General features: G+C 45.2%; 1 protein-coding gene across 2 annotated transcripts in view; it reads left to right on the top strand.

The window, feature by feature from the left end:
• The first annotated feature begins 206 nt into the window (after nucleotides 1-206).
• The window catches only part of ARHGAP44 (Rho GTPase activating protein 44), a 158,280-nt gene continuing 131,219 nt past the window's right edge, over nucleotides 207-27,267 (top strand). For both annotated transcript variants that reach the window (XM_028499018.2, XM_024127756.3), the window contains exon 1: nucleotides 207-452. In XM_028499018.2, the coding sequence (XP_028354819.1) occupies nucleotides 400-452 (53 nt within the window). In that variant the 5' untranslated portion in view covers nucleotides 207-399. The remainder of the gene's footprint in view (nucleotides 453-27,267) is intronic.

Raw genomic sequence — 27,267 nt, 5'->3', positions numbered from 1 at the left:
ACAAGTCCCAGAATGCACGGCGCCCTCCGCACAGGCGCAGCGGGCCCCCCCCGGCCGCCGGCCAGCCAGCCTGCCGAGACCCGGGTCCCGCGCCGGAGCTGGGCTGGGGGCGAGCAGCCGGGGCGGACCCGGCGGCGCCCAGGGCGGCCCGGGCGTTGGGATGAAGGCGCCGCGGCGCGCGTGAGGAGGAGGATGCGGCAGCCGGCGCCGCGGCGGCAGGGGGAGTAGGCGGTGGAGCCCCCGGGAGGGAGGCGCGCTCGGGGCCAGACGGCTCCGGAGGCTCCGCAGTGCCGCCACCGTCGCCCGGGAGGCTCCGCGCGGGAGCCATGTAACCCTGCGGCGGGCTCCGGGCTGCTCCGTCCTCCCCAGCTCCCGGGCTAGCGCGCCAGCGGGGCCACGATGAAGAAGCAGTTTAACCGCATGCGCCAGCTGGCCAACCAGACGGTGGGCAGGTAGGTCACCCGCTGGCCGCCGCGGGCCGGGGTGCGCTGCGAGCCTGCATCCGCCGGGCGCGCAGGTGATGGAGCGGGCGCGCCGGCCTCCCGCCCTCCGCCCTTCGCTCCCTGCCGGCCCTCGCCCCCTCGGGGCGCCGGTCGCGGGCGCAAGCCCTCGTCCCGGAACTTCCCGGACCCCTTCTTACGCTCTGCCCGCCGCTCCGGGGCTCCGGTTGCCAAGCGCAAACTGTGACGCATCCTTTACCTGCGTCCCCAGCTGCCCCTTCACCTCGTCCTCCCTTCCTTTCCCCGGGACTCGCTTCTCCCTCTGGCCCCAGAGCTTCCTGGAAACAGGTGTTCGCTCTGATGGCGCTGGAGGCCGCCGAACCGCGGTCGCTCTGCGAAGATGCTTTCCCCTGCGCCGAGTTCGGGGCTCCTCGGGGGTCCGGGGGAGTGTTGGGCCTGGTCGGCTTGGCAGAGCTGAGCCTGCCCCTGCTGCCGTGTTTGATTCCTGGGGCTCTGACCGTATGAGATTCTGGATCTCTCTCCTGGCCGGGTTTGTCGAGGCGTTAGGTGGTGGAGAGAGCATCTGTAGGGGTGGGGGGGGGGAGCGGGGGCAGGGCAGGTGTGGCGCTGGAGGCCGCCGAACCGCGGTCGCTCTGCGAAGATGCTTTCCCCTGCGCCGAGTTCGGGGCTCCTCGGGGGTCCGGGGGAGTGTTGGGCCTGGTCGGCTTGGCAGAGCTGAGCCTGCCCCTGCTGCCGTGTTTGTTTCCTGGGGCTCTGACCGTATGAGATTCTGGATCTCTCTCCTGGCCGGGTTTGTCGAGGCGTTAGGTGGTGGAGAGAGCATCTGTAGGGGTGGGGGGGGGGGAGCGGGGGCAGGGCAGGTGCTGGTGGAATGGCGCTGCTATCGGCTTGGTTCTGAGACAGGTTTCAGCGCAGGGAGGGAGGGAGGCTGCGGAAAGGGAGGCCCAGCTCCTCTGGAAGATGAGTGAAGCAGAGGATCACAGCCAGGTAGGGGAGGGGGACCGAGGCCTCACAGTCAGGAAGAGCCAGGCCCTAGGACGCTGCGAGACCCAGCCGCCTGTGGCTGTCATCGCGGTGAAAATGGGCTACATCTGGGCTAGTGTCTTCAGAAGATGCTCCGCGGGGTGCCAGCCTCTACTGATGTTACAGAAGGGTTCTGGTGGGTCTCTTCCAAAGCTCGACAGGCTCTGCACACAGGGTGGTTAGGTAGAGGGGATTCTTCGTGGAACTTATGTCCCTGGGGAGGGATTTCTGTTGCTGCTGTGGTCAAGGAATGCAGGCGTGCCCTCCTGAGACGCGGCAGCGGAAAGCAGAGAACCCAGCCTTGGGTGCGGTTCAAGGGCGAGCTCAACACATCGAGGGCCCTCCGCTGGGTTTACCGAGAAACCCAATACCTTTCTTGGGTGGGAAATGGAGCCCGAACTGGCGTTTGGTAGGGCGGGAGTGGGGACCTAGCTGGGGACAGCGAATGCCCGTGTAAGCGCACTGCCCTGATTACGGTGGGCATTTGAGGGCAGGGGATGTGGCGGCTTCGTACGCTTCCAGGGACGCCAGATGGTTTCCAAGTAACCATGTCTAAAAGTGACTTGGATGCATTTTCCTTTCCCAAACACATGTGCTTTCACATGGGGGAGAATTTATGAATAGCAGAGTCAGATTAGCCCAGATTTCTGGCATGGTGTTGCCACCGATATAGCTTCACGCAGGCTGCCTTTGGATGTGTTGGATGCGGAAACAGTGTTTTCCTGTCTGGGTTGTTTAGCAGACGACAGTTGAGTTGACATGTGTTTAGTGACTTGACTTCTGCGTCGCTCTGCTGGCTGGCCTCTGTCATCAGGTCATCGCACCAGAGCAACCACGTGACCCAGAGGGCCCTGACCGTGGAGTCGGATTGTCCTTCTCACTTGGTCTTGGGGCGTCACTTTGGTGCTGGAAGCTCAATGGTAACGAGGTGTTCACGCTTCCTCCCCGGCGCCCCTGAAACACAGCTCTTTCTCTCTTCGGGACTTGTTCTGAAGTGGTAAGATTTACGAGCCTCGGGCATAAAACCTGATTTCCACCCTCACCCGTGGATGTAACGACCGAGGGAAAAGGGAAGAAGTTGTGTTTCAGAATAGGTTCCAGATGGTCTTAGTAATCTGAAAGCACGTTCTTGGAAGTCCAAACAGCTGGTCGCCAAGAGATGCTTTCCACTTGTTTATGGAGTCTCTGGTGGATGCCGGCGTGCGGATGAACTCTGGCTCCTCATCAGATGGCGTCCGTGGTGTCCTGCGCCTGGTAAAGTGGGGGCCACAGCCCCCTCTTGAGGATCACTAGCTTGGATCCATTTTGGTGACATTCTGAGTGAACCTTTCAGAGCACAAACCAGTTTGTGCCGCTTTGCTGCTTGAAAGCCTCCAGGGGCCTCTCAGTGCACCGAGCGCCCCAAATCTTTCCAGGGGTCTACAAGACCCTGTCCGACTTGACCCCCTCCTCGTCTTTCCATACTCCTCCTGTTCCGCCCACCCGCCTGCCCGCCCCTCCTCCGCTGTGCTCCAGCCACACCAAGCTCATTTCCATCTCCGGGCTTTGTTCGAGCTGTTTCCCACTTTCCCTGCCTAGCTGAGGTTCTGCTTTTCCCATATTGCCTTTTCCTCATCATCCGGGTCTTAGCTCAAAGGCCCTTGAGAGCCCCCCCCCCCCCTTCACGCTCCAGCCCATCAACCTGTTCGTTTTTGTCACAGCGCTCATCACTCTTTGAAATGCTCTTAGTTTTCATTTTTTTGACTTCTTACAAATAAGTACAGCACCACCGAATGTATAGATCACCACTGTATGCTCATTGCATATAGCACAGTGCCTTGTAGGCAGTTTTTGCTCAGTTCATGTTTACCGACAAGGTTAAGAGAGTTTACCGTAGGGTCCGTGCAGGTAGATGAAAGGGGCAGCCTTTACTTTGTCTTACTGAGGATGTAGTGAGGCATGATCCTAACATTGCTTCCTAATTTCTTGAATCTGTGGGAGCAATAGGATTGGACGCTTGGAATTTAGGTGTGGGGTTGGTGGACCACCTAGTGGAGTGGCCTTAGCAAGCCGCTGGATTCTTGTCCTTGCGTGTCTTTGAAGCGATGACATTCCTGTCTTTGAGGGAAGGCTGAGAGGTGGGCCGGAGCGGGGCCCTTCCTCACGGCTCTTCACCCAGCTCGCCTTCCGTAAGGTGCAGGTTTTGGAGGTCTGAATATAAAACCTCCAGAGGTCAGGTCCAGTCCCTTTAACGACGTAGGAATTGCCGTGCTTACCCGTACTGCGGAGCTAATAGTGTTTGCTCTTGAAATGCTCACCTTTCCGTGGAGAGGGTGCCGGCGACTGAGGAGAGTTTCAAACACAACTGCACTTAACTGGGAGAAGTTTCATCTCCTCCTTGGTCTGCCTCTCCCGTCTCTGCATACATTCCTTCTGCTTTGGACTCTCTCCTCTCTGTCCTTCCACTTCAGTGCATCCTCTGGGAAGCATCCCTGGCCCTTCAAGACTGGACCACCGTGTGCCTGATGGTTCTAGCTAGCACCGGCTTTCGGGTGCGATGGATCTGGTTGGTTGGTTACTGACTACGGGATCTTGAGCTGAAATCTGCACCTTAGTTTCCTCATCTGCAAAATGGGCATAACAAGAGTTGCACTGTGGTAATGTAATAGGGAAGACCCTTTGTGTTCTATTACGAGTCAGTCACTAAAGGGATGTGACCTGTGAGCTTAAATTACACATAATGGCCCATGTCTGGGAACCCTGCCTCCCAGGTCATGAGCCTCAAGCTAAATTACCTTCCTTTAGCTCACAGGAAACGTCCTGACCAGGCCCACCTGTGAATGACCGCGGGGAGAAAGGAGTGAACACCTCCCCTCCGGAGGCTGATGGGAACCAGGAAGCGTTTGGCTTTACCCCGTCCCCTTTCCGTATAAAAGAAGGCTGCATTCTCACTCAGGCAGGACAGTTCTTTGGGGGCACGAGCCCAGCGTCTTCTTGGGCTGCTGGCTGGCTTTCCAAGTGAAGTCATTACTCCTTGCCCCGTCACCTCGTCTCGCGATTTATTGTCCCGTCGTGCGGCAGGCGGCGCGAGCTTGGACTCGGTCGCAGTAATGTGGTAATTGCCGCAATGAGGACGTGAGATTACCCCTGAAAAGCACCCAACGCCGTGCTCAGCACTAGGGCATGCTCCATAAATAGTAGCTAAAAGCATCTTTGGGCATTTGCTATAACTGTTACTGGGTTGTATGCACGTGGCATTCGTTCATTCTTTCCTTTATTCAGTAAATGCTTATCGGATGCCTGCTGTGTGCCAGGCTCTGCGCTGGTTCAGGGGCTCTTGCAGTGCAGGGTAAACAAAATCCCTGTTTCTCTCTTGGAATCTGTGTCCGCAAGGCATGCATTGTTTTTGTCTCGTCCTGTTTACCTTTCCCACTAGACGTTAAGTTCCTCGAAGGCAGGGACGACTGTCCTAATGCCTGGTGTATAGTCTGTTCTCTGAAATTCTTTGGCAGCCGAAGGCATGAGTGGGCAAGAGGTCCCTGCATCGTAGACAAAGATGCAAGAGGCTCCTGACGCCGGGCCTCTTTCATTTTGTGGTGGGAAGGGGCGTACAGAGGCGTGAGCACAGCCACACTGCTGGGCTTTGGAAGGACAGAGCAAGATTTAAGGGAGGAACTAGTTCATGCCTGACTTACGTTGCCTTTTGTTTTTCTCTGCCTTCAGGAGAGTCTATTGGTTGCTAAAGGCATAGAGTATTTTTCTTGCAAGTGGTGTTTGGTTTGTGTTGAGTGGAATTGGTTGGTTGGTCTCCCTGAGCTGAGATTTAGAGACCTGGTAAGTGACCGAGAAAATGGAAGTAGAACTGACACTTTGACCTGGTGAGGAGGAGTTGTTTTTTTTTTTTTTTCAATCTGCACAGTGGGGGTCACAGTAGCCCTTGCCTCAGAAGACCGTTAAGGGTTAAAGGGAGCCTGGCTTACGCCAAGTGCCCAAGAAATGGTCGGTGAGGTTCCTTGTCATTTTCTGCTTCTTGCCCGTTCAGTTCTCCAAAAACGCTGGCCTCCCAAGTGTAAGGGGCTTCTTAGGTTCCCAGGGCCGCTGCCCAGTGATGGCTGTCACTGAGCTCTGTGCTCTCGTGCAAAACGGAGGCCATTCAGGAAGCCCAAGAGCAGGCAAGGAGCTCTGGAAGCGTGGGAGAGAGGCGTGGAAGGGCGGGAGCAGGGCCGGTGGGGTTGGATTCTTTGGTTTTCAAGTCCGTGAGTTGGTGAGTGGAAGGCCAAGTTTGGTCTGCACAGCCCCCGTCTTCCCTTCCTAGACTGCTCAGCTTGCCACCATGATTGGGCCTGGTTTCTGGCGCAGAGCCGGGCTGAGCATCACTGCTGCTGTGCAGCTCTCAGGATGTCACCGCAGTCGCCAGTGGTACCCAGATAGATGCTGCGGATGCAGCAGCCTCTAGGAGCACTGGTGCTGCAGGCATTTTTCGCTTGGGCCAAAGCAGCCGAAGCCGGCGAGGATCTTTTCCTTGAAGGTGTCTCTGAGACACTGCCTTGCCCATCAGCAGGCCTCCTGAGAGCCATGATGCAATCCATCGGGCATCATGGAAAGGTCATTGCAAATCAGTCACCGGACTGCTTGGCTCCCACCTGTATTTCCCTGTGAGTGGGACCACGTCCTAGTGTTAGTCCAGCAGGGCCGGGCAGACCCAATCCCGTCCCCCAAGGTGCACGTTTATGAGGTCTCAAAGCGAAGTTTTTCATCAGTTTTATGGAAGCCCATGTCTGGCCACCTGCTGTGGTGTGTCTGTGTGACAGAGGACAGAATGTACTCACAAACTGATGAACGGGCTAGCGAATCTGGAAGGAATATTCTCTGCTCCTGTCTTCTAAGCTCCTTGCTGTACAGCCCTGCCAGCTTGCAGCCTCGGCTGGGCTGTTCCCAGTTGTCAGGATTTCCTGCAGAATTCTGTTCTCCCAGGCCTGCAAGTCATGGCGAGGGAGCCATTCCTTGCAACAGCAATTAATGACTTCCCCTCCCAGTGGCCGTCCAGCAAAGAAATGTATCAATAGTCATTAGCATTTTTCGTGATGGGTGATAAGGACCAATTTTTTTTTCTCTAGAAAGTGACTCCGTAGCCATGTGAGCAAAACAGTCATTTAATTTATGATTGTTCCTTTTAGAGGGGATAAGTAAGGAGCTCTTTTATTGATAATCAAGAGATTCAAATGCTATACTGATAATGACAACATATATTTCAAATGCTATTTTGATAACAACAGCCGATAATACACTGAGGCTTCAGCTCCGTGTGAAGTTAGTTGTAGGTTGGAGAGAAGCTGGGGGGCGGGCTGGGGGGAGCCGGGGAGAGTTAGGGCTCTCCTGTTCGGTGCAGGGTGTCCCAGCAAGCTGGCACCTGGCACCCCACTGCCTGTGGGAAGTGTGTGGCTGTCGAGCAATTTTAAACTATCCTTTCTGTCCAGGAAGCAGATGTTTTTGCTTTCATTTTCCAACTTCAGAGTTTATTTTTAGGATAAATGTTTATTTTCCCACAGAATTCAATCTACATTTTTTTTAACTTTCTTTTTGGTTGCGTAAGTGATACTTGTTTATCGTAGAAAAGTTTTAAACTCATGGGTGGGCAAAAAGGCAAAAAAAAAAAAAATCTCCAATAATCTCACTACCTGGAGACCACAGTGAATATTTTGGATAAGGTCTTCCAAGTTTTTTCATGGGTGTTCTTAAAGAGCTGGAGACCGTTTGGTGTGTACTGTTTTGCATTTTTAGGATAAATGTTTATTTTCCCACAGAATTCAATCTACATTTTTTTTAACTTTCTTTTTGGTTGCGTAAGTGATACTTGTTTATCGTAGAAAAGTTTTAAACTCATGGGTGGGCAAAAAGGCAAAAAAAAAAAAAAATCTCCAATAATCTCACTACCTGGAGACCACAGTGAATATTTTGGATAAGGTCTTCCAAGTTTTTTCATGGGTGTTCTTAAAGAGCTGGAGACCGTTTGGTGTGTACTGTTTTGCAACCTGATTTTTCCTTTGTCTTTTTAAAAAAAAATTAATTAACTTATTTTTGGCTGCATTGGGTCTTCGTTGCTGCGTGCGGGCTTTCTCTAGTCGCGGCTAGCGGGGGCTCCTCTTCGTTGGGGTGCGCGGGCTTCTCATTGCGGTGGCTTCTTCTGTTGCGGAGCACGGGCTCTAGGCGCGCGGACTTCAGTAGTTGTGGCACATGCGCTCAGTAGTTGCGGCTCACGGGCTCTAGAGCGCAGGCTCAGTAGTTGCGGTGCACGGGCTGAGTTGCTCCGCGGCATGTGGGATCTTCCCGGACCAGGGCTCGAGCCTGTGTCCCCTGCATTGGCAGGTGGATTCTTAACCACTGCACCACCAGGGAAGCCCCTCCGCCTGCCTTCATCTTGAATATCATCCCGTGTCAATAATTGTGTGTCTCCAGCATAATTTTTCAACTATATAATATTCCATTGGAGTCTGCCGATTTCCTGTGGTAATCATGTAGCAAATATATCCTATGGGTTTACTTTCCTAGGATGAAGTCTTAGAAATAGAATTGCTGGGCCAAAGAATATGTAAGTTTTTAAGACTGTGAATGTACATTTTATATATATGAACACACACACATATTCTATTTTCATCCTCAGAAGAATTGTTAATTTCTTCTCCCCAACTCTATCAGCAACTAATATTATAACTTTGTTAATTACCTGAATAAAACCAAAACCTTCTCTTTTCTCCTCTCAAATTTCTAGTGAGGTTGAGCATTCGTTATGTCTGCTGGACATTCATGGCCTTTCCTGAGTTGCCTGCATAGTCCTTTGCCCCACTTCTTTAAAGTCATGTTCATAACTGTTTTCTTACTGACTTTTAGGTAATTGTTAATAAGCATATACAGGCTTTGTCTTATGCCATGCACATCTCCCTGTAGCTTTTTCCGCCTTTTATATTTTGTCTTATGTCATTTATAATATTTCCTGATCTCAAGTCTATCAATTTATGGTTTGTGCTTTAAATGTTATGCTTTGGAACACTTTTCTCAGCCTAAGATGACAAATATTTATACATTTTCATTACCATTTATATAATTTTATTTTGCCATCAAATCGTTAATTCATCAAATTCTTTAATTTTGGTGTGGGACATCACGTAGGTGTCACATTTAGTTTTTCTTTTTTTTTTTTTAAACAGTTACCGTGATATCAAATTGAATGATGTAACTCATACCCACTGTATTGAGATGTCATCATTATTATGTACTAAAAGATTTCATCTACTTCTATCTGTTTCTAGGATTCTAGTTTGTTCTCTTGACCTGCCAGTTGGCAGGGATTTAAGGTGGGCTCTACTGCCCAGGTGAGCAGGGGTGGATCGGTGCATCCCAGGCTTTGGGCTGGGGGTGCAGTGGAGTTGGTCTGGGCCCCAGATTTTGTTGTGCCTTAATCACAGCTAATTTACAAATTGCTTTCTTATTTAAAAAAAAAAAAGTTGATTATATTCTTTTGGCTTCGCTCCTTGGTTTATTCTTCCTTAGTATTTTTTAAAATGTATGCATTAAGTTGGGGAAAACTGACAATTTTGCAATATTTAGTATGATAATTCTTCCCATCTGGGAATAGGGTATGTTTATTCAAGTCTGTTTATGATCGTATAAACTAGTTTTTGTCTACTCGCGTCCTGCATAATTTTGCTTCTGTGCTTTAGGTAATTTGTCATTGTTATTACTGTAGACTTAATGCTTGGAATCTTTTGTTGTGTGTTCTTACTCTTTATTGCTGGAATGTAGGAAAGTTATTGATTTTTGTATATCTTAAACAATCACCTTCATAAACTTTCTCATTATTTTTAAGTACTTTAAAAAAATTGAGTCTATTGAATTTTCCAGGTAGCAATCATAAATATTTCTACAAATAGTAATTTTGCTTCTTCCTCTTCAGTATTATATTTATTTTATTTTCTTGTCTAATTGCATTGTCTAGGACTTGTAGAACAGTGTTAAAATATTGGTAAATAAATGGCAAAATGTGGACTTCCCGGTCTTCTTCTTATCCTCTGTGGAAATGCGTGATAATTGGTTTGAGAGATTTTATTTTTTAATCATGTTACATGCTGCATAAATGTATTTTACTTTGAGTTTTTCTTTGGCATTAAAGTTAAATTTGATTAACTATATTATCATGGTCTTTAGAGATAATCATATGTTTTTCTCGCTTAAGTTATTAATATAGTCACTCAATAATTTATGCCACAGATATTTATTGAGCACTTACTATGTTCCAGGCATTGTTTTCTGTCCTGGGGATACACCAATGATTGTTCCTACAGTTCCTACGCATGAGGACCTTGTGTTTTACATTCTTGAACCTCAGTAGATTTTCTAATATTGAGCTCTCCTTGCCTTCCTGCAATTGATCTTATTTGACTATGGTTTGCTAATTATTCTTATACAATGCTAGATTTAGTTGTTTTATTTAGGATTTTGGCATTCTGTATTCATATACGAGAGCATCTGAATTTTTTTCTTCTGCTAAACTTGTCACATTTTGATAACATTGTAAAATGAACTGTCCGTTTTCTTCTTTTTCTGTGCAATGGTGAAGTAAGGAATTACTTGTTCTTTGAAGGTTTGAAACGACTTTTCCAGGACATTTTTTGGAGGTAGTTCTTTGACAGTTTTCCCAGTTTCTTCAGTGATCATTGGACTATTTGTTTTCTATCTTTTCCCGAGTCATTTTTAGTAACCTGTTTTATAGAAAAGCATTAATTTTGTGATGATTTTAAAATTTAATAGAATCTTTTTTGAGTATATACGTGTATCTCCTTTGTCAGCCTAATTTGCATTTCTCTCTTTTCTCACCTGGACTAGCTTTGCTAGAGGGTTTCCTTCCCCCCACACCTAATCAGCTTTTAGGTTTAATCTACTTTTATAAAAATTTCTTTCTTGTTAGCTCTTGATTGGTGCATTTTTTCCCCCTATTTGTAGTAAATTCTGCTTCTTTAATTTTTAAATTCCTTCCTCCTGATTTCGTTGGGTTTATTTTGTTCTTTTCCTAGCCTCGAGTCTTCCATGTTGTCTCAATATTAGGATGTTAGGCTCTGCCATGGTGACACCTGAGCTTTGGAACCTCAGTGGCTTAACGTAGCAATAGTTTGTTTTAAGCTCATGTGACATGTCATGGGAGTCAGGGGACTTTCCAGGACAGTTCTCCATGCATGATTCAATGATCCACCCCCCAATCTCAATAGGTGGCTTTCAGTCTCTACTAAAGGTGAAGAGAGAATGTAGAGATGGCATCCTGGCTCTTACATACCTTGACCTGGAATTGACAGGTGTCACCTTTGTTTACATCTCATTGGCTTGAACTAGTCGCAAAGCTCCCCTAGATATGACTGGAGGAAGGGAGCCTCTGCCACAGTTGAATAACCGGGAGTATCTCTCTCCTCTCCCAGTCTTTTTTTTTTTTTTTTTTTTTTTTTGCGGTACGGGGGCCTCTCACTGCTGTGGCCTCTCCCATTGCGGAGCACAGGCTCCGGACGCGCAGGCCCAGCGGCCATGGCTCACGGGCCCAGCCGCTCCGCGGCACGTGGGATCTTCCTGGACTGGGGCACGAACCCGTGTCCCCTGCATCGGCAGGTGGACTCCCAACCACTGCGCCACCAGGGAAGACCCCACTGCCTGTCTTTGAAATCCTCCTTGTACCCCTGCTCACTCTGGTCCCGTCTGGCTGCTCTCTCCTTCCGTGTGCAGCTGTGAGAAAGGTCATTCTTTGTCTCCATCGTAGGAGGATGGCTGTAGGTTCTCACGGTGTCCAGGAATCTGTCAGGTCCTTCAGAGAGGAGCGTCTTTAGGATAACAAAGTTTTCTCTTGCTGATACCTACCATCTCTCATGTCAGAATTTGTGTGTGTGTGTGTGTGTGTGTGTGTGTGTATATATAAAAATGTTAAAGCCTTTTTACAGTGGGGAGAGGAACCATGAGAACAGAATTTCTCATCCTGTCACACTGGAATGACACCTAATGTATGGGCTGATTGCCAGGATTAAAGAAGATAATAAATAGAATATCCTCAGCCTAACCCCTGTAAGCACTCAATACATTATAGTTATTACCACGATCCCCTGCTGTGCTGAAAGCCTCTTTGACATGAGACACTTGTTCGGGCCTTACTTTTATTCTTAAGTACCTGAAAATTACAAGTTGAAATTGATACCCATTTGTTTTCCCAAATCAAACCCAGTTTTTCTATGTTTAGTGGCAAACATGAAACATCTTGAGATACTAATAATACTGGTGGCCTCACTCATTTAAAACTCACTGTGACTACTAGTTACTGGATTCCTCAGGATGGTCCATGTTATGCTGCTGTAACAAAAACCCTCAAGATCTCGGTGGCTTAGGCCCTGGCCAGTCGGGGCTGGGGGTGGCCCCGCAAGGACCCAGGCTCTGTTCCACGTGCACCTCTGTGATGGTAGTGGGTGAGTGAATGAAGATGTGGTGAATCATACATTGGCTCCTAAGGTTCCTCCTGGAAGTGACACATGTCACTTCTCACATTCATTGGCCAGAGCAAATCACACACCCCATGCCACTTGAGCTGGGACAGGGAAATGCAGTCCCTCATGGATTTGGAAGAGCAGAACCACAAAAGCCACAGCTCTGTCCCCTGTTGCCAAGGACTGGGCTGTGTCCTTTATAGGCATTATTTTTTTTTGCGGTACACGGGCCTCTCACTGTTGTGGCCTCTCCCGTTGCGGAGCACAGGCTCCGGATGCGCAGGCTCAGCGGCCATGGCTCACGGTATAGGCATTATTTTTATTGGCTCATGGCAACATGGATAAGCATTGGGTGTTCTTTGCAGCTCCATTTTGCAGAAGTAGACTAAGAAAGGGGCAGAGCATATCCGGGCTGGTTCGTAAGTAGGTCAAGTACAGGCAAATGCTCCCCCTGGTCTGCTGTCTCCTGAGGGTGGATCTTAGCAGCCTCAGGGTCCTTCCAGTTACTTCAGTTTAGGTGGTTCTGGAAATGCTAATGAACTGCTCTTGACGTGAATAAAAATAAAACTGTCACATTCATTTAAGGTAATCGAGTGTCTTGTTCGAGTGTCTTGTAGGTAGCCAACCACAAAGAGCATACAATGAAATCTGCCAATAGAAAATTCTTCACTTTGTTTCCTGACTGCACTTTCACCAGAAAGGGTAAAAAGAGTACCCTTTGAAAGCACTTTTTTTTTTAAGCTCTATGTTGAAAGAAAAGCAGTTTCTGTATCTGCAAAAGCCCCTACAGACTCCTACATAACGAATAAACCAAACAGGGACCTTTACAAAATAAGGACTATGAAAAGCGGACAGAGCTTTTAGCGGTTTGCTTATGGGTACTGTTGGGATTGCTGCTCTTGGTTGAGTTTTCATAGCTGCTCTTGGTTGAGTGTGTCCTCCAGCGGACACTTTCATGTACTTTACAGATATTCCTGTTTCATCCTCACAGCGCCACTTCAGAGTAGGTTCTGATCTGTCATCAGTTGTCTGCACAAATCTCTGAGCAGGTGAGTGAGTACGTGTGGCTGCTGGGCGCGTAGTTGGTAAGAGAAGGACAGTTGTTAAGATTTGCTCCCAGATCTGCTGGCTCTGACACCAGGCGGCATGTGGGATCTTCCTGGACCGGGGCGCGAACCCGTGTCCCCTGCGTTGGCAGGCGGATTCTCAACCGCTGTGCCACCAGGGAAGCCCGACACCAGTGTTCTTTATCGTTGTACTTTAATGATTGTGCAGGAGGGGAAAAAGTGGAAAACTTTCAATGTCTAACGTTAGTGGGATGATTAAGAAAATTCTGGCACATCTCTGCAGTTGTAACAATCTTAGTGTTTTCCTAACATTCAAAAAAATTTAAGGGCTTTTGAGAAATGTTTAAGATAAGGAAACAGGGTACAGAAGTGCATACATAGTTGAGACTGTACACTATTTTTTTTAAAAAGTACATAGAACACACTGGAAGGAAATCTGGAACGACTGGATGGTTCAGCATGTACTGTTTACCTTTGGGTAGGATTAGGAGTGATTTGGTTTCTTGCTGCTGGTACTTTCTAAAAATTTCCAAATTCTTTAAAATGAACGTTAAAAAAAAAAAAACAAAAAACCAAACAAACTCTTCCAGGACTCAAAACAAAGAGGGCAAATGTAACATGTAGCTGGAAATTCTCATACTGATGTTTTAAGTTTGGGGCCCTGAAAGGTCTGATTAGAAATATGTTTGAAGTTCTCCTGAACCTTAGTTTCAAACATGGGAAAGTTCTTATCGTCATGCTATGGAAAGGACATGATGTCAGATCTCATTTTACAGAATAAAATAGTCTGCTCTTAGGAAGTGATCGGCTAGTAGCCTTTGAGGGTGGCTAATTTCCAAGACACATCACATTTGAAATTGTCTGCGTGACTTGGAGCGGAGGACCAGTGGTTCCCTGTGACCTGTTAGGGTTCTCTGGTTGCAGCAGTAGAAAGAGCTAATTTAAGCCAAAATGGAGATTTGGGAAGGATGGGGGTGGCTCAGAAAATCAAAGGAGTGACCAGGTGCAGGGCGACAGGACAGCTCTTCAGAGGCTACCTTCGAAAGGGTTACTTCCCTGCAAATAAACTTATTTATCAAACAGAAAGAGACTCACAGACATAGAAAACAAACTTACGGTTACCAAAGGGAAGTGGAGGGGAGGGATATATTAGGAATTTGGGTGTAACATACACACATTACTCTATATAAAGTAGATAACCAACAAGGACCTACTGTATAGCACAGGGAACTATACTCAATATTTTATATTCCAGGAGGAAAAGAACAACTTTAATCCTCCAACTCTCACAGGAAGTGAGTGATGATATTCTATCTTTCAATGCAATAAAAAAATAACCAAAAAGAAAACAGCTAGGTTTCCTTCCACATTTAAAAAGGATAAATATTTCTATCTTAAAACATATTTTTAAGGGCAAATTCTCAAAGTATATATGAGAGCAATATATATAGACACACACACATACACACATATATAAAATTATTTATGTGTATAACTGAATCACTTTGCTGTACACCAGAAAGTAACGCAACATTGTAAATCAACTATATTTCAATAAAAAATTAAATTTAAAAAGTTAAAAAAAAAAAAGGGTTACTTCCCAGTTGTTTTCTGCCATTGGGCCACTCAGGATTCCATTGCAGAAGAGAGTCTGATTGGCTTGGTTTGGGTCATGTGACCTGGCCAACCCTTGGGGACAGTGGGAGGGCAGAGAGTTGACTAGATTGCATGCCCACACAGACTGCAAGTGGGGAGAAGCAGTTCCCCAAAGGAAAATTAGAGGCTTCTGCCCAAAGCATCAGGAAGGGATGGTGGCCGTTCAGTCCACCAGACGCTAATCAGTGACATCAAAGACTCTACCTTGGTCACTTTGCCAGGGATCTGTGACCTTAGCAGTGACCTATAGAGCATGTTTCCTGGTATCCCGAGGTCGTTCCTCACCCCTCCATATCCAGGCAGTTCCTACAAATCTCTCTCTGAAGTATAATTTATCTATCAATATACCTGCTATTTCGTCTCTGATTCTTCATCGTCATCTATGTGCCTACCCTTGACTATTTGGGTGTCCTCCTTATTTGTATTCTTGCCTGGAATCTCTTCTCTCTGGCTTCCTGCAACACAGGGCATATGATGTTTTTGAATACATGGACAGAAGAATGTCCTTTTCCTTCTTTATCAAGTTTTGTTCTGTGGGAAAAAAATCCTTGGACTGTGAAGAATGTGGCACAGTGTAGATTCTTCTTAGGAACTTACAGTCTATATTTCTATTTAAGGCTCTCAAGTTCTGTAGTAAAGAAAACTGTTGATCACTTGTATCACCTAGAATGCTTTTAATTATAGTAACAGATGTCAATCCAGAGAGACTTAAACAGTAAGGTGACTGTTTCAGGTGACAGGACGTCCAAAGGTAGGGAGAGTCCAGGGCCCTGTGATCTGGGCCCCTGCTGTCTTTCTCGCCATTTCTCTTTCCTTTGCCTTCATCTGTGTCTTGGCCTTTTCCTCAGACTGGCTTTTTTCATGGTCGCAGTATAGCTGCTAGCAGCACCTGAGGTACTTTGTTTTCATGCTTATAAACCCACAAAGGACAAGGGAGAGAGATGCTTTGCTAAAACTGCTGCATAAGCTTTATTTTTATTTTTTTAATTTTTTATTTTTTGCGGTACGCGGGCCTCTCACTGTTGTGGCCTCTCCCGTTGCGGAGCACAGGCTCCGGACGCGCAGGCTCAGCGGCCATGGCTCACGGGGCCCAGCCACTCCGCGGCATGGGGGATCCTCCCAGACCGGGACACGAACCCGCGTCCCCTGCATCGGCAGGCGGACTCGCAACCACTGCGCCACCAGGGAAGCCCTGCATAAGCTTTAGAGTAAAATAGAAGGAAGCTTTAAATCTGAGTAGAATATGATGAGGGATTATATTAGAGTAGCAATGGCACATGCCCATCCCTGCCATTCTAAGGAGAATAAGTCATAAAAAGTTCTTGAGTGTGATAAAAAGGTATGAAAAATGGAAAGAAACTCTAAACTGTCATTACTTTCAGATATGATTATAAGAAACCCCAAAACCCTGCAAATAAACAATTAGAATTATTAAGAGTTTGTCAAGTTTGCTCCATTAAAAAGAAAAGGGTGAACATATTCATATCAAATACAGTAAACTTCAGATCCAGGAAAATTACAGCGATGAGGAAAGATATCAATATTACATGATAATAAGAGGTTCAACTAATCAAAAAGACATAATAATCCTAAATGAGAACAGAAGTTCAAAATACATGCAGCAAGAAGTGATAGATTGAAAAGAGAAGTAGGCAAATCCACAGTTATAGGTGGGGACTCAAAAGCTCTTCTCTGGTATTGATAGAATTAGTAGACAGAAAATCAACAAGGATATAGAAGAATTAATAACAGTATAAACTAACTGAATCTGTTTGGCATTTATAGAACACTTTCCCCAACAGCAAGATGATGCATATTCTTTTCAAGTGCCCCTGAAACATTTACCAAGGTTGACCATATCGTGGGTCATAAAATAAATCTTAAATTTAAAAATTTGAAATCATGCAAAGTATGTTCTCTGGCCATAATGGAATTCAACTAGAAATCAATGACAGAAAGGTAACTAAAAGATCCCAGTGTTACACAATATGCTTATAAGTTATCCATGGGCCAAAGAGCATAGTTCATGGGAAATTAAAAAATATTTTGAATGAAACTGAAACTATAACATCAAAATTTGTAAGATACAGGTAAAGCTTAGAGGGACATTAATAGCATTAAATGCTTACATTAGAAAAGAAGAACAGTCTCAAATCAATAATCTAAGCTCTCACCTTAAGAAAATAGAAAAATAAAAAATAAACCCAAACCAAACAGAAGGAAGTGATAAAGAGGTGAATGAGAATCAATGAAATAGAAAACAGCAAAACAGTAGAGAGGATACATGAAACCAAAACCTGATGTTCTGAAAAGATTAATAAAGTTGATCTCACGAAACTAAGGAAAAAGATGAGAAGACACAGATGACTAATATCAGGAATAAAAGAGAAGATATCACTGCAGCTCTGACAAGTTATTAAAAGGATTAAAAAATACTACAAATAACTGCACCTAAATTGGACAACGTCGATAAAATGTACCAATTCCTTGAAAACCACAAATTACCAAAACTCACCAAAGAAGAGTCAGTATAACTGGAGTTGTCTTATATCTATAAAGAAATTGCATTTTTTCCAAAAACAAAATGCCAGGTCCAGATGGTTTCATTGGTGATTTCTACAAAACACTGAAAGAAATAACATCAATTCTACACAATTTCTTTCAGAAGAGGAAAGAGAGGAGAACGCTTCCCACCTAGTTTGTGAGGCCAGCCTTACCCTGATAACAAAGCCAGACATATACTTACAAGCAAAAGAAACTGTAGACCAACAGCAGATCAAATATAGCAATAAATAAAAAGAATCATGGGGCTTCCCTGGTGGCGCAGTGGTTGCGCGTCCGCCTGCCGATGCAGGGGAACCGGGTTCGTGCCCCGGTCTGGGAGGATCCCACATGCCGCGGAGCGGCTGGGCCCGTGAGCCATGGCCGCTGGGCCTGCGCGTCCGGAGCCTGTGCGCCGCAACGGAGGGAGGCCCGCATACCACAAAAAAAAAAAAAAAAAAAAAAAAAAAGAATCATGCACTGTGACCAAGTGGGGTTTATCCCAGGAATGTATGATTGGTCTAACATTCACAAATCAATCAATGTAACCTCCTATATTAAATGAAGAAGAAAAACCAAATGCTCATATTAACTGGTGTAGCAAAAGCACATGACAAAATTTAAAATCCACTCATGATAAAATATCTAACTAGAAATAATAGGAACTTGAGTCTGATAAAGAGTATCTAAGAAAACTCTGAAGCTAACATCATATTTAATGGTGAAAGACTGGATGCTTTTCCCTTAACCCTGGAACCAAGGCAAGGATGTTCTGTTACTTCTATTCATCCTTGTACTGGAGAGTCTCACCAGTGCAAACAGGCAAGAAAAATAAAAGATACATAGATTGGAAAGGAATAAATAAAACTGCCCTATTTATAGATGACCTGATTACACATGGACAAAATACTAAAGAATCTATGAAAAAGCTCTTAGAACTAATAAGTGAACTTATCAAAGGCTCAGAATGCAAAATGAACATGTAAGTCAATTGTAGGGGCTTCCCTGGTGGCATAGTGGTTAAGAATCCGCCTGCCAATGCAGGGGACGGGTTCGAGCCCTGGTCCTGGAAGATCCCACATGCCGCGGAGCAGCTAAGCCTGGTGCGCCACAACTACTGAGCCTGCGCTCTAGAGCCCGCGAGCCACAACTACTGAAGCCCGCGCGCCTAGAGCCCGTGCTCCGCAACAAGAGAAGCCACTGCAGTGAGAAGCCTGCGCACCTCAACGAAGAGTAGCCCCCGCTCGCCACAACTAGAGAAAGCCCGCGCACAGCAACGAAGACCCAACGCAGCCAAAAAGAAATAATAAATAAAATAAATAAATTAAAAAATATGTGTTTAATTTAAAAAAAGTCAATTGTATTTTTAATAACTTGTGGTGAACATTTGGAAATAAAAGTTAGAAAACAGGAATAAATCTAAGAAAATATGTGCAGGGTCATTATGCTGAAAACTTGAAAACAATGATGAAATAAAGAAGACCTAAATGGGGAGACAGATCATATTCAAGATTGCAAGACTCAATCTAGTTATGATGTCAGTTCTCCTTATATTAATCTATAAGTTTAATGCAATTCCAATCGAAATTTCGGCAAGATATTTTTGTAGATACAGAGAAGCTGACACTAAAATTTGCAGGGAAAGGCAAAGGAACTAGAGTATCAGAAACACTTTTGAAAAAGGAATATTGTTGGAGGGATCATACTACCCATTTTAATAATTACTGTAAAGCTACCGTGATGAACACAGAGTGGTAATGACAGAGACATCACTTAGCTGAACGGAATAGAGCGTTCAGAACAGGACTCACACAGATACGGTCAGTTGATTTTGGACAAAGATGCAGAGACAATTCAATGAAGAAAGGATTGACTTTTCAACATATGGCATTGGAACGATTGGATGTGTTCTTTTGTGTCTGGCTGCTTCTCTCAACATATCATTTGTGAGATTCATTCAAGTTGTAATAAGTATCAGTAGCTTATTCGTTTTTCCTCCTCTTTAGTATTTAGTATATTCAGATATACCCACAATTTGTTTATCCATTCACCTACTAGTGGACATTTGGGCTTTTTCCAGTTTTTAGGTTTTTTGTTTTTTTTTTTTTAAATGTGCTCGGAACATTCTTGTGCAAGTCTTTTTGTGAACATAGGCTTGTTTCTTTGGATACATACCCAGGAGTGTAATTGCTGTTCAATTTTATAAGAAACTATCAAATGATTTTCCAAAGTGCTTGTGTCATTTTCACTCCCACCAGTTATGTGTAAGAGTCTATTTCCTCCATACTTGTGACAATACTTGGCATTGTCTGTCCTTTTGATCTTTGTCACTCCAGTGGGTGTGTGGCTTTAATTTGCATCTTCCCTAACAACTAAAGATGTTGAACACCTTTTCATGAGTTGATTGGGTATTCAGATCTCTTCTTTTGTGAAATGTATATGCAATCTTTTGCTCATACTTAAATTAGATTTTGTGTATCTTCATTATTGATTTGTAGGGGTTCTTTATATATTTTGGAGAGAAGTCCTTTGTTATATTATTACCAGTACTTTCTGCCAGTTGTTGGCCTTTTCACTTTCTTGATGTCTTTTGAGGAACAGAAGTTCTTAATTTTGATAAAATCCAAGTTTTCTTTTATGGTTAGTAGTTTTTGTACCTTGTTGAAGAAATCATTGCCTACCCCATAGAAGAAAATATTCTTCTATATTTTCTTCCAGAGGTTTATCATTTTACCTTTTACATTTAGGTCTAAAATTCACCTTAAATAGGTATGTGAGTATGTTGTAACATAGGGGTCAATTTCATCTTTTTTCTAGATGAATAGCCCGTTTCTCCAGCACCATTTATTAAAAAGCCCATCCTTTCCCCATTACATTGCAGTGTTCTCCGCGTCATAAATCAGTTGATAGTACATGTGGGTCTGTTTCTGGACTATATTTCTGTTGCATTTTACCCATCTTTTTAATGTTTTAAATATTCTTTTGTAACTACTCAATATCTAGTAACACATTTTAAAAACCACAACTAAAGACGAAAAACGTTACTGGTTATAATAGGTGGAGACTATTTCATTAGGATTTACACAAGATTGTATATCAACTATACTTCAAAAAAATGAATTTAAGACTTAAAAATCATTCTTAGATTGTGGGCCGTACAAAAACAGGCGACGAGCTGGATTTGCCTACTGGCCATAGTTGGCCGACCCTGCAGTAGGTTGTCATTGGCTTTCCTTGGCCTGGGAGGGAGAGTGGTGACATCCCTTCAGGTACCTGGGTTCAAACTTCTGTGCCTCAGGGAGTTCAGTGCCAGCAGGTCTATGGAGTACCAGTAAGGCCATACTCTATTTAATAAACCATTACTGCTCATTATTCAGAAATTATTCAGAAAGAAACCAAAGTCTAGAATGCAAGTCATTTGCAAACCAGGATAGAATCGTCTCATTACTTTAGGCCCCGAGTAGAAGTGATGAAAGCTGAACAAAGACAACTGTGTACAGCAGTAGAGCCAGAAGGAAGATACCCTGGATACTGACGTTTGGTTCCCCGGCTGCCCTCCTTGCCTGGGGACTCCATCGTCTTTCTCTTCCCAAGGCACATATCTGACGCTGAGGGTGGACTTAGGTAATTAAATGTTAAGTGTGCGAAAGAGGCAGTTGTTCTGCACAAGTTGATGGCAAGGCCAACAAGAAGTGTTGGAGCTATCCTGTTTTCTTAAAATAGCAAGATGGTGATAGTACTGGGGAGACCTTTTTCCTTCTCTGCTGCGCTGCACATATAGATTATGCTTTTCTAGCTTCTTTCATCCACGTAGTCGCGTAACTCAGAAATCTGCGGTGGTTAAATACCAACTTAGTGTAGACTCTCTAATTACAGAGTAATGTTCTGTCTGGCACTCTTGACATTGGAGACCAGCAACAGCTGGTTTCTTGGGAGGGCATGAGAATCTCAGGTTCCTTTAATACTTCTAATCACCTTGAAAACCATTGAACCCTCTTGAAGTATTTCCCCATGAGATTTTTATTTTTTAATTTATTTTTGGCTGCGTTGGGTCTTCGTTGCTGTGCAGGGGCTTTCTCTAGTTGCAGCGAGCGGGGGCTACTCTTTGTTGCGGTGCGCGGGCTTCTCATTGCGGTGGCTTCTCGTTGCAGAGCACGGGCTCTAGACGCGTGGGCTTCAGTAGTTGTGACTCGTGGGCTCAGTAGTTCTGGCTCGCGGGCTCTAGAGCGCAGGCTCAGGAGTTGTGGCGCACGGGCTTAGCTGCTCCGCGGCACGTGGGGTCTTCCCGGACCAGGGCTCAAACCCGTGTCCCCTGCACTGGCAGGTGGATTCTTAACCACTGTGCCACCAGGGAAGTCCCTCCCCGTGATCTTTGTGCCTGTATCTGAGGCGGTAAACCCTGCTGTTGGAAGTGACTCAACAAGGCAGGTTGGTACTCTTATGAATTCTTTACCATCCAACTTGAATGGGCCCCCGTTGCTGCCTCTGAATCCTACTGTTTTGTCAGATCAGCTTGTTCTGTCCTTCACCAAAACAATAGTACTTCCCTTTCCTACTTTCCTCAAACTTCCTCATCCCCAGCCCTTTCCCTCACCACGACTAACCTCACCTTCTACTTTCCTATAGAAAACTGAAGCTCTGCCAGATGGATGGGATGGCCTTAACTTTCCACTGTGAAGTCCAAAGACCACCTCTCTGTATTCTTTCTTCCTTCTCACCTTTCCCAAGAGAGGAGGAATCCTTTTTCTCTTCTTTCTATCCTTCCATCTGTGCTGTGGGTCTCATCTCCTCCTGAACCTTATTATGTTATCTGGTCTCCCTTCTTTCTCATATATATTCAACTACCTTTTCAAACAGTTCATTCCATCGAGATGTGAAGGTGTTTGGTCCTTTCCATCTCGGCAACAAAACCTCCCTTGACACTCCCACACCCTGACTTACCTCTCCTCTTTTATAGCCAGACTTTTTGGAAAGGTGTCTATTCACAGCCTCCATTTCTTTGCCTCTTTTTTTTTTTTGTAATTTTTTTTTTATTGAAGTGTAGCTGATTTACAATGTTGTGTTAATTTCTGCTGTACAGCAAAGTGACTCAGTTATACACATATATATGTTATTTTTTCATATTCTTTTCCATTATGGTTTGTCGCAGGACATTGGATATAGTTCCCTGTGCTCTACAGTAGGACCTTGTTATTTATCCATTCTACATGTAATACTTTGCATCTACCAACCCCAAACTCCCAGTCCATCCCTCTCCTTCCGCCCTACCCCTTGGCAACCACAAGTCTGTTCTCTACGTCTATGAGTCTGTTTCCGTGTTGTTGATAGGTTCATTTGTGCCATATTGTAGATTCCACATATAAGTGGTATCATATGGTACTTGTCTTTCTCTTTCTGACTTATTTCACTTAGCATGATCATCTCTAGTTGCATCCATGTTGCTGCAAATGGCGTTGCCTCCTCTTCACCCTATATTCCCGCCTGCCTGGCTTCTGGTCCTATTCCTTACCCATGTCACTCTGCCTGAACTCAGTAAGGTACCAGAAAGGTACCAGACTCCATATTGCTAAGTCCACTGGACATCTCTGAGTCTTTACTATTTAACGTTTCAGCAGCCTTGGTTGATCACCTTTTCTTTTTTTTTTTTTTTTTTTTTTTAATTTGTTTATTTAGTTTTGGCTGTGTTGGGTCTTCGTTGCTGTGTGCGGGCTTCCTCTAGTTGCGGCGAGTGGGGGCTACTCTTCGCTGCGGTGAGTGCGCTTCTCATTGCGGTGGCTTCTCTTGTTGCGGACCACAGGCTCAGTAGTTGTGGCGCATGGGCTTAGCTGCTCCGCGGCATGTGGAATCTTCCCTGACCAGGGTTCGAACCAGTGTCGCCTGCATTGGCAGGCGGATTCTTAACCACTACGCCACCAGGGAAGTCCCTGATCACCTTTTCTTGAAGTGCTTTTTTCTCTCCCTTGGCCTCAGTGATACTATATTCTGCCGGGATTCTTCCTGTTTTTCTGGTCATTCCTTATCTGTCTCCATTGCAGGAAATAATGGATTTCCTCACGCATCATTCTACAGTCCCTGCCTATGCAATTTCCTTCATGCCCTTGGCTTCAGTGACCACTCTGTGCAGATGACTGAATGCTCATAAGCCCTCTTGGAGCTGCCTTTGGTAGAGCCCCAGGTCCTTAATACACCATGGAAAAGAGTTTGAAATTTTCTGTGAGAAAGTAATATGATTTTAATGACATTTTAAAAAGATTACTCTTCCTGCTGTGTGCACAGTACATAGTCGAGGGGCAAGAGTGGAAGCAGGGAAACCTCTTAGGAGGCTAATATCCAGAAAAGAAGCCATGGGGGCCTCCAGTTAGATGTTCAGCTGTGCCTTAAACTCAACATTTCCAAGGCCTAATCAAGATCATCTACCCAGGCTTTCTTATTGTGTCTGCGGTCAACACCCATCCAGTTGGATGAGTTATAAACACTGACCCCCACCTGTCTTAGTCTGTTCTGACTACTGTAACAAAATACCATAGACTGGAGAGCTTATAAACCATAGAAATTTATTTCTCATAGTTACGGAGGCTGGAAGTCCAAGATCAAGGTAGCAGCGTGGTCTGGTTCTGGTGGGAACCCTCTTCCTGGTTCAGAGCTGGCACCTTCTCGCTGTGTCCTCACATAGTGGAAGGAGCTAGGGGGTCTCTCTGGAGCTTCTTTTATAAGAACATTTATGTCATGCATGAAGGCTCCACCTCCTAATATCATCATCTTTGAGAGTTAGGATTTCAACTTATGAATTTTAGGAGGACACAGACATTCAGACCATAGCATCACCTTTTCCTTCCAATTCAGTTATGCACTCTGGCTCTCTTCTATTCTGTTTCTTACATAGTAGCTTGAGTCTTCACAAGGCAGATCTGATGTTACCCCCAAACTGATTCCTTTCAGTGCTTTCCCATTGCTCTGAGGATAAGGAACCCCATGTGAGGTTCTTCACGGTCTGGCCTTGATGTACCTACCTGACCTCCTTTCCTACCTGCTTCCTTTGGCTTCTGCACTGCTGTGTCTTCTGCCTGAGTCACTCTCTGCCACCCTGACTGCCGTTGCCTGCGTATCTTCTCTCCTTCCAGAATCTTGGCTGAAGTATCCCTTTTGGAGAAGATTTCTCAGAGCACTTGACCCCAGTTTAGGTCAGATTCTCTTTCATGTTCCTATAGAATTGGATTTCTTTCCCTTTTGTAGGCTAGTCTTAGTTTTAAAATATATGTTCACGTATAGAGTCTTTTGATTACTATTTTTTAATGACATGAGGAACTGTGTTCATCGGAGTTCTCCAGAGAAACAAAACCTATAGGATGTATATATGTAGACAAGAGAGAGATTTATTTTAAGGAATTGGCTCACGTGATTATGGGATCTGATAAGTCTGAAATCTGTGGGGCAGGCGAGTAGGCTGGAGAACCAGGGAAAAGTTGATGTTGCCATCTGGAGTCTGAAGACGGTCTGGGGGCAGAATTCGTTCTTTCTCAGGGGTCCTCAGTGTTTTCTGTAAAGGCCCTCAATGGATTGGAGGTGGTCCACTCACACTGTGGAGGGTGCTGGGGACTGGGTGCTTGTGTCCTCCCAAAGTTCTTTTGTTGAAACCTCTTTTCCAATGTGGTGGTCTTTGAAATTGGGGCCTTTGGGAGGTGATTAAGTCATGAGGGTGGAGCCCTCACACATGGGATGAGGTGCCCTTTTATAAAAAGACCCCAGAGAGATCCTTCTCCCCTTCTGCCATGTGAGGACACAGCGAAAAGACAGCTGAACCAGGAAGTGGGCCCTCACCAGACGTGGACTATGCCAACACCTTGATCTTGGACTTCCCAGCCTCCAGAACTTTGAGAGATAAATTTCTGTTGTTTATAAGCCACCTAGTTCATGCTGTTCTGTTATAGCTGCCCAAATGGACTTAGAGGGTCATCTGCTCTGCTTCAAGTCTACTGATTTAAATGTTATTCACATCTAAAAAAATACCTTCACAGCAACATCTAGACTGATGTTGGACCCAAAACTTGGTGCTATAGCCAAGCCAGGGAGCCACATAAAATTAACCGTCACAGGGCCCAAGTCTGTTTGAGCCCATCATTGCATCCTCAGTGTCTATCACAGTGTGTGATATGTAGAAGGCACTCAATAAGTATTGATTATGTGGCTTTGGGAGTGTTAGGTTTCTAGATTTTCTACCTGCAGCCAATGCCAATGGTAGTAATGCGTCTTGCGGCTGCATGCACTGTTCTTTAGCGTCATTCTTTGTGTTCATTCTAAAGTATATTATTATTTTTTAAAAATTATTTATTTATTTATTTTTGGCTGCATTGGGTCTTCATTGCTGCACGCGGGCTTTCTCTAGTTGCAGTGAGCAGGGGCTACTCCTCTCTGTGCTGCGCGGGCTTCTCATTGCGGTGGCTTCTCGTTGCAGAGCACAGGCTAGCTCTAGGCATGTAGGCTTCAGTAGTTGTGGCACGTGGGCTTCAGTAGTTGTGGCTCGTGGGCTCCAGAGTGCAGGCTCAGTAGTTGTGGTGCACGGGCTTAGTTGCTCCGCGGCATGTGGGATCTTCCCGGACCAGGGCTCGAACCTGTGTCCCCTGCATTGGCAGGTGGACTCTTTTTGTTTTTTAACATCTTTATTGGAGTATAATTGCTTTACAATGGTGTGTTAGTTTCTGCTTTATAACAAAGTGGATCGGTTATACACATACATATGTTCCCATATCTCCTCCCTCTTGCATCTCCCTCCCACCCTCTCTATCCCACCCCTCTAGGTGGTCACACAGCACCGAGCTGATCTCCCCGTGCTATGCGGCTGCTTCCCACTAGCTATCTGTTTTACGTTCGGTAGTGTATATATGTCCATGCCACTCTCTCACTTCGTCCCAGCTTACCCTTCCCCCTCCCCATGTTCTCAAGTCCATTCTCTACGTCTGCGTCTTTATTCCTGTCCTGGCAGGCGGATTCTTAACCACTGCGTCACCAGGGAAGTCCTAAAGTATATTATTGATAAACACTTTTCTGGTTCAACAGAGCTCTCTTATTTTTGACAAATCTGCTTCTTTATAATTCATTTATAATCCCTCCTAGATTGTTTCTTTACCAGCTCTTTGAAGGAGTCTGGTAAGGAAGCCATCTCAGCCATTTGACTTAATCATTTGATTTCCTCTTCTCTGGTCTTCTTCCTCTTTGTGTCTTTTTCCTGTTTTTTGGGTACAGTAACCAGAGCCAGCATTGTTGCCAGTGTCATTGGACCGTGACTTCACCTAAGGAGGTCACTTCATTTAAATTTCCCGGTGCCCTTACATTTTATTGGCCATTTTGGCTACAGCAGCACACTGTGCTGAATTTTCTATTTCTAAAATCCAACTTATCCTCCTGGCTCCGTCTCCAGAGTTTTCTGTTTCCATCCTTGGTGCCAGACACCAAGACGAGAAAGCTTGGAGTCATCCTTGTCTTTTCCACGCCCACAATCCCCGTTCAGTTCCAAGATTCTCGTGATTCTTTCTTGATATGGTCCCTGCAAGTTGATCCTTTCATTTTTCCATTTCTTCCGAAGAGGACTCAAGGGCCCCTGCCATGCGAATAGATTTATCACCGGTGTCCCTATACCACTGTCTTCTCCCAGCCTCAACCCACCGTAGCCACCAATGTCGGGTGAGCCTTCCTAAGTGTCATCTTGAGAACATTCTCTTCTCCCCAGCTGTCGACACCCAGTCACTACCTTGAAGCTTGTTTACTAGTCCTCCTTACCTACCATGTGATTCAAAGTTTATTACTTTTCTTTATTGGACCTTCAGCACAGAGGGTTAAGTTAGCTTCTCAGATCATGGCACACATCCTCTGGTCTGTGTAAGCCTGTTGTCTTTTTAATGTTTTTTTTTTTTTTCTCTTTCCCCATAAAAACAGTTTGAATGTATTGTCTTTCGTCTGTGTGCGTTCTTATAAAATATGTATTGTAATTTTGGGTGTTTTTTTTGTTTTTTTTTTTTTTTTGTGGTACGCGGGCCT

Source organism: Physeter macrocephalus, chromosome 14 (assembly GCF_002837175.3).
Source record: "Physeter macrocephalus isolate SW-GA chromosome 14, ASM283717v5, whole genome shotgun sequence".
NCBI classification, from domain to species: Eukaryota; Metazoa; Chordata; class Mammalia; order Artiodactyla; family Physeteridae; genus Physeter; species Physeter macrocephalus.
This window is presented reverse-complemented; position numbering and strand designations above follow the sequence as displayed.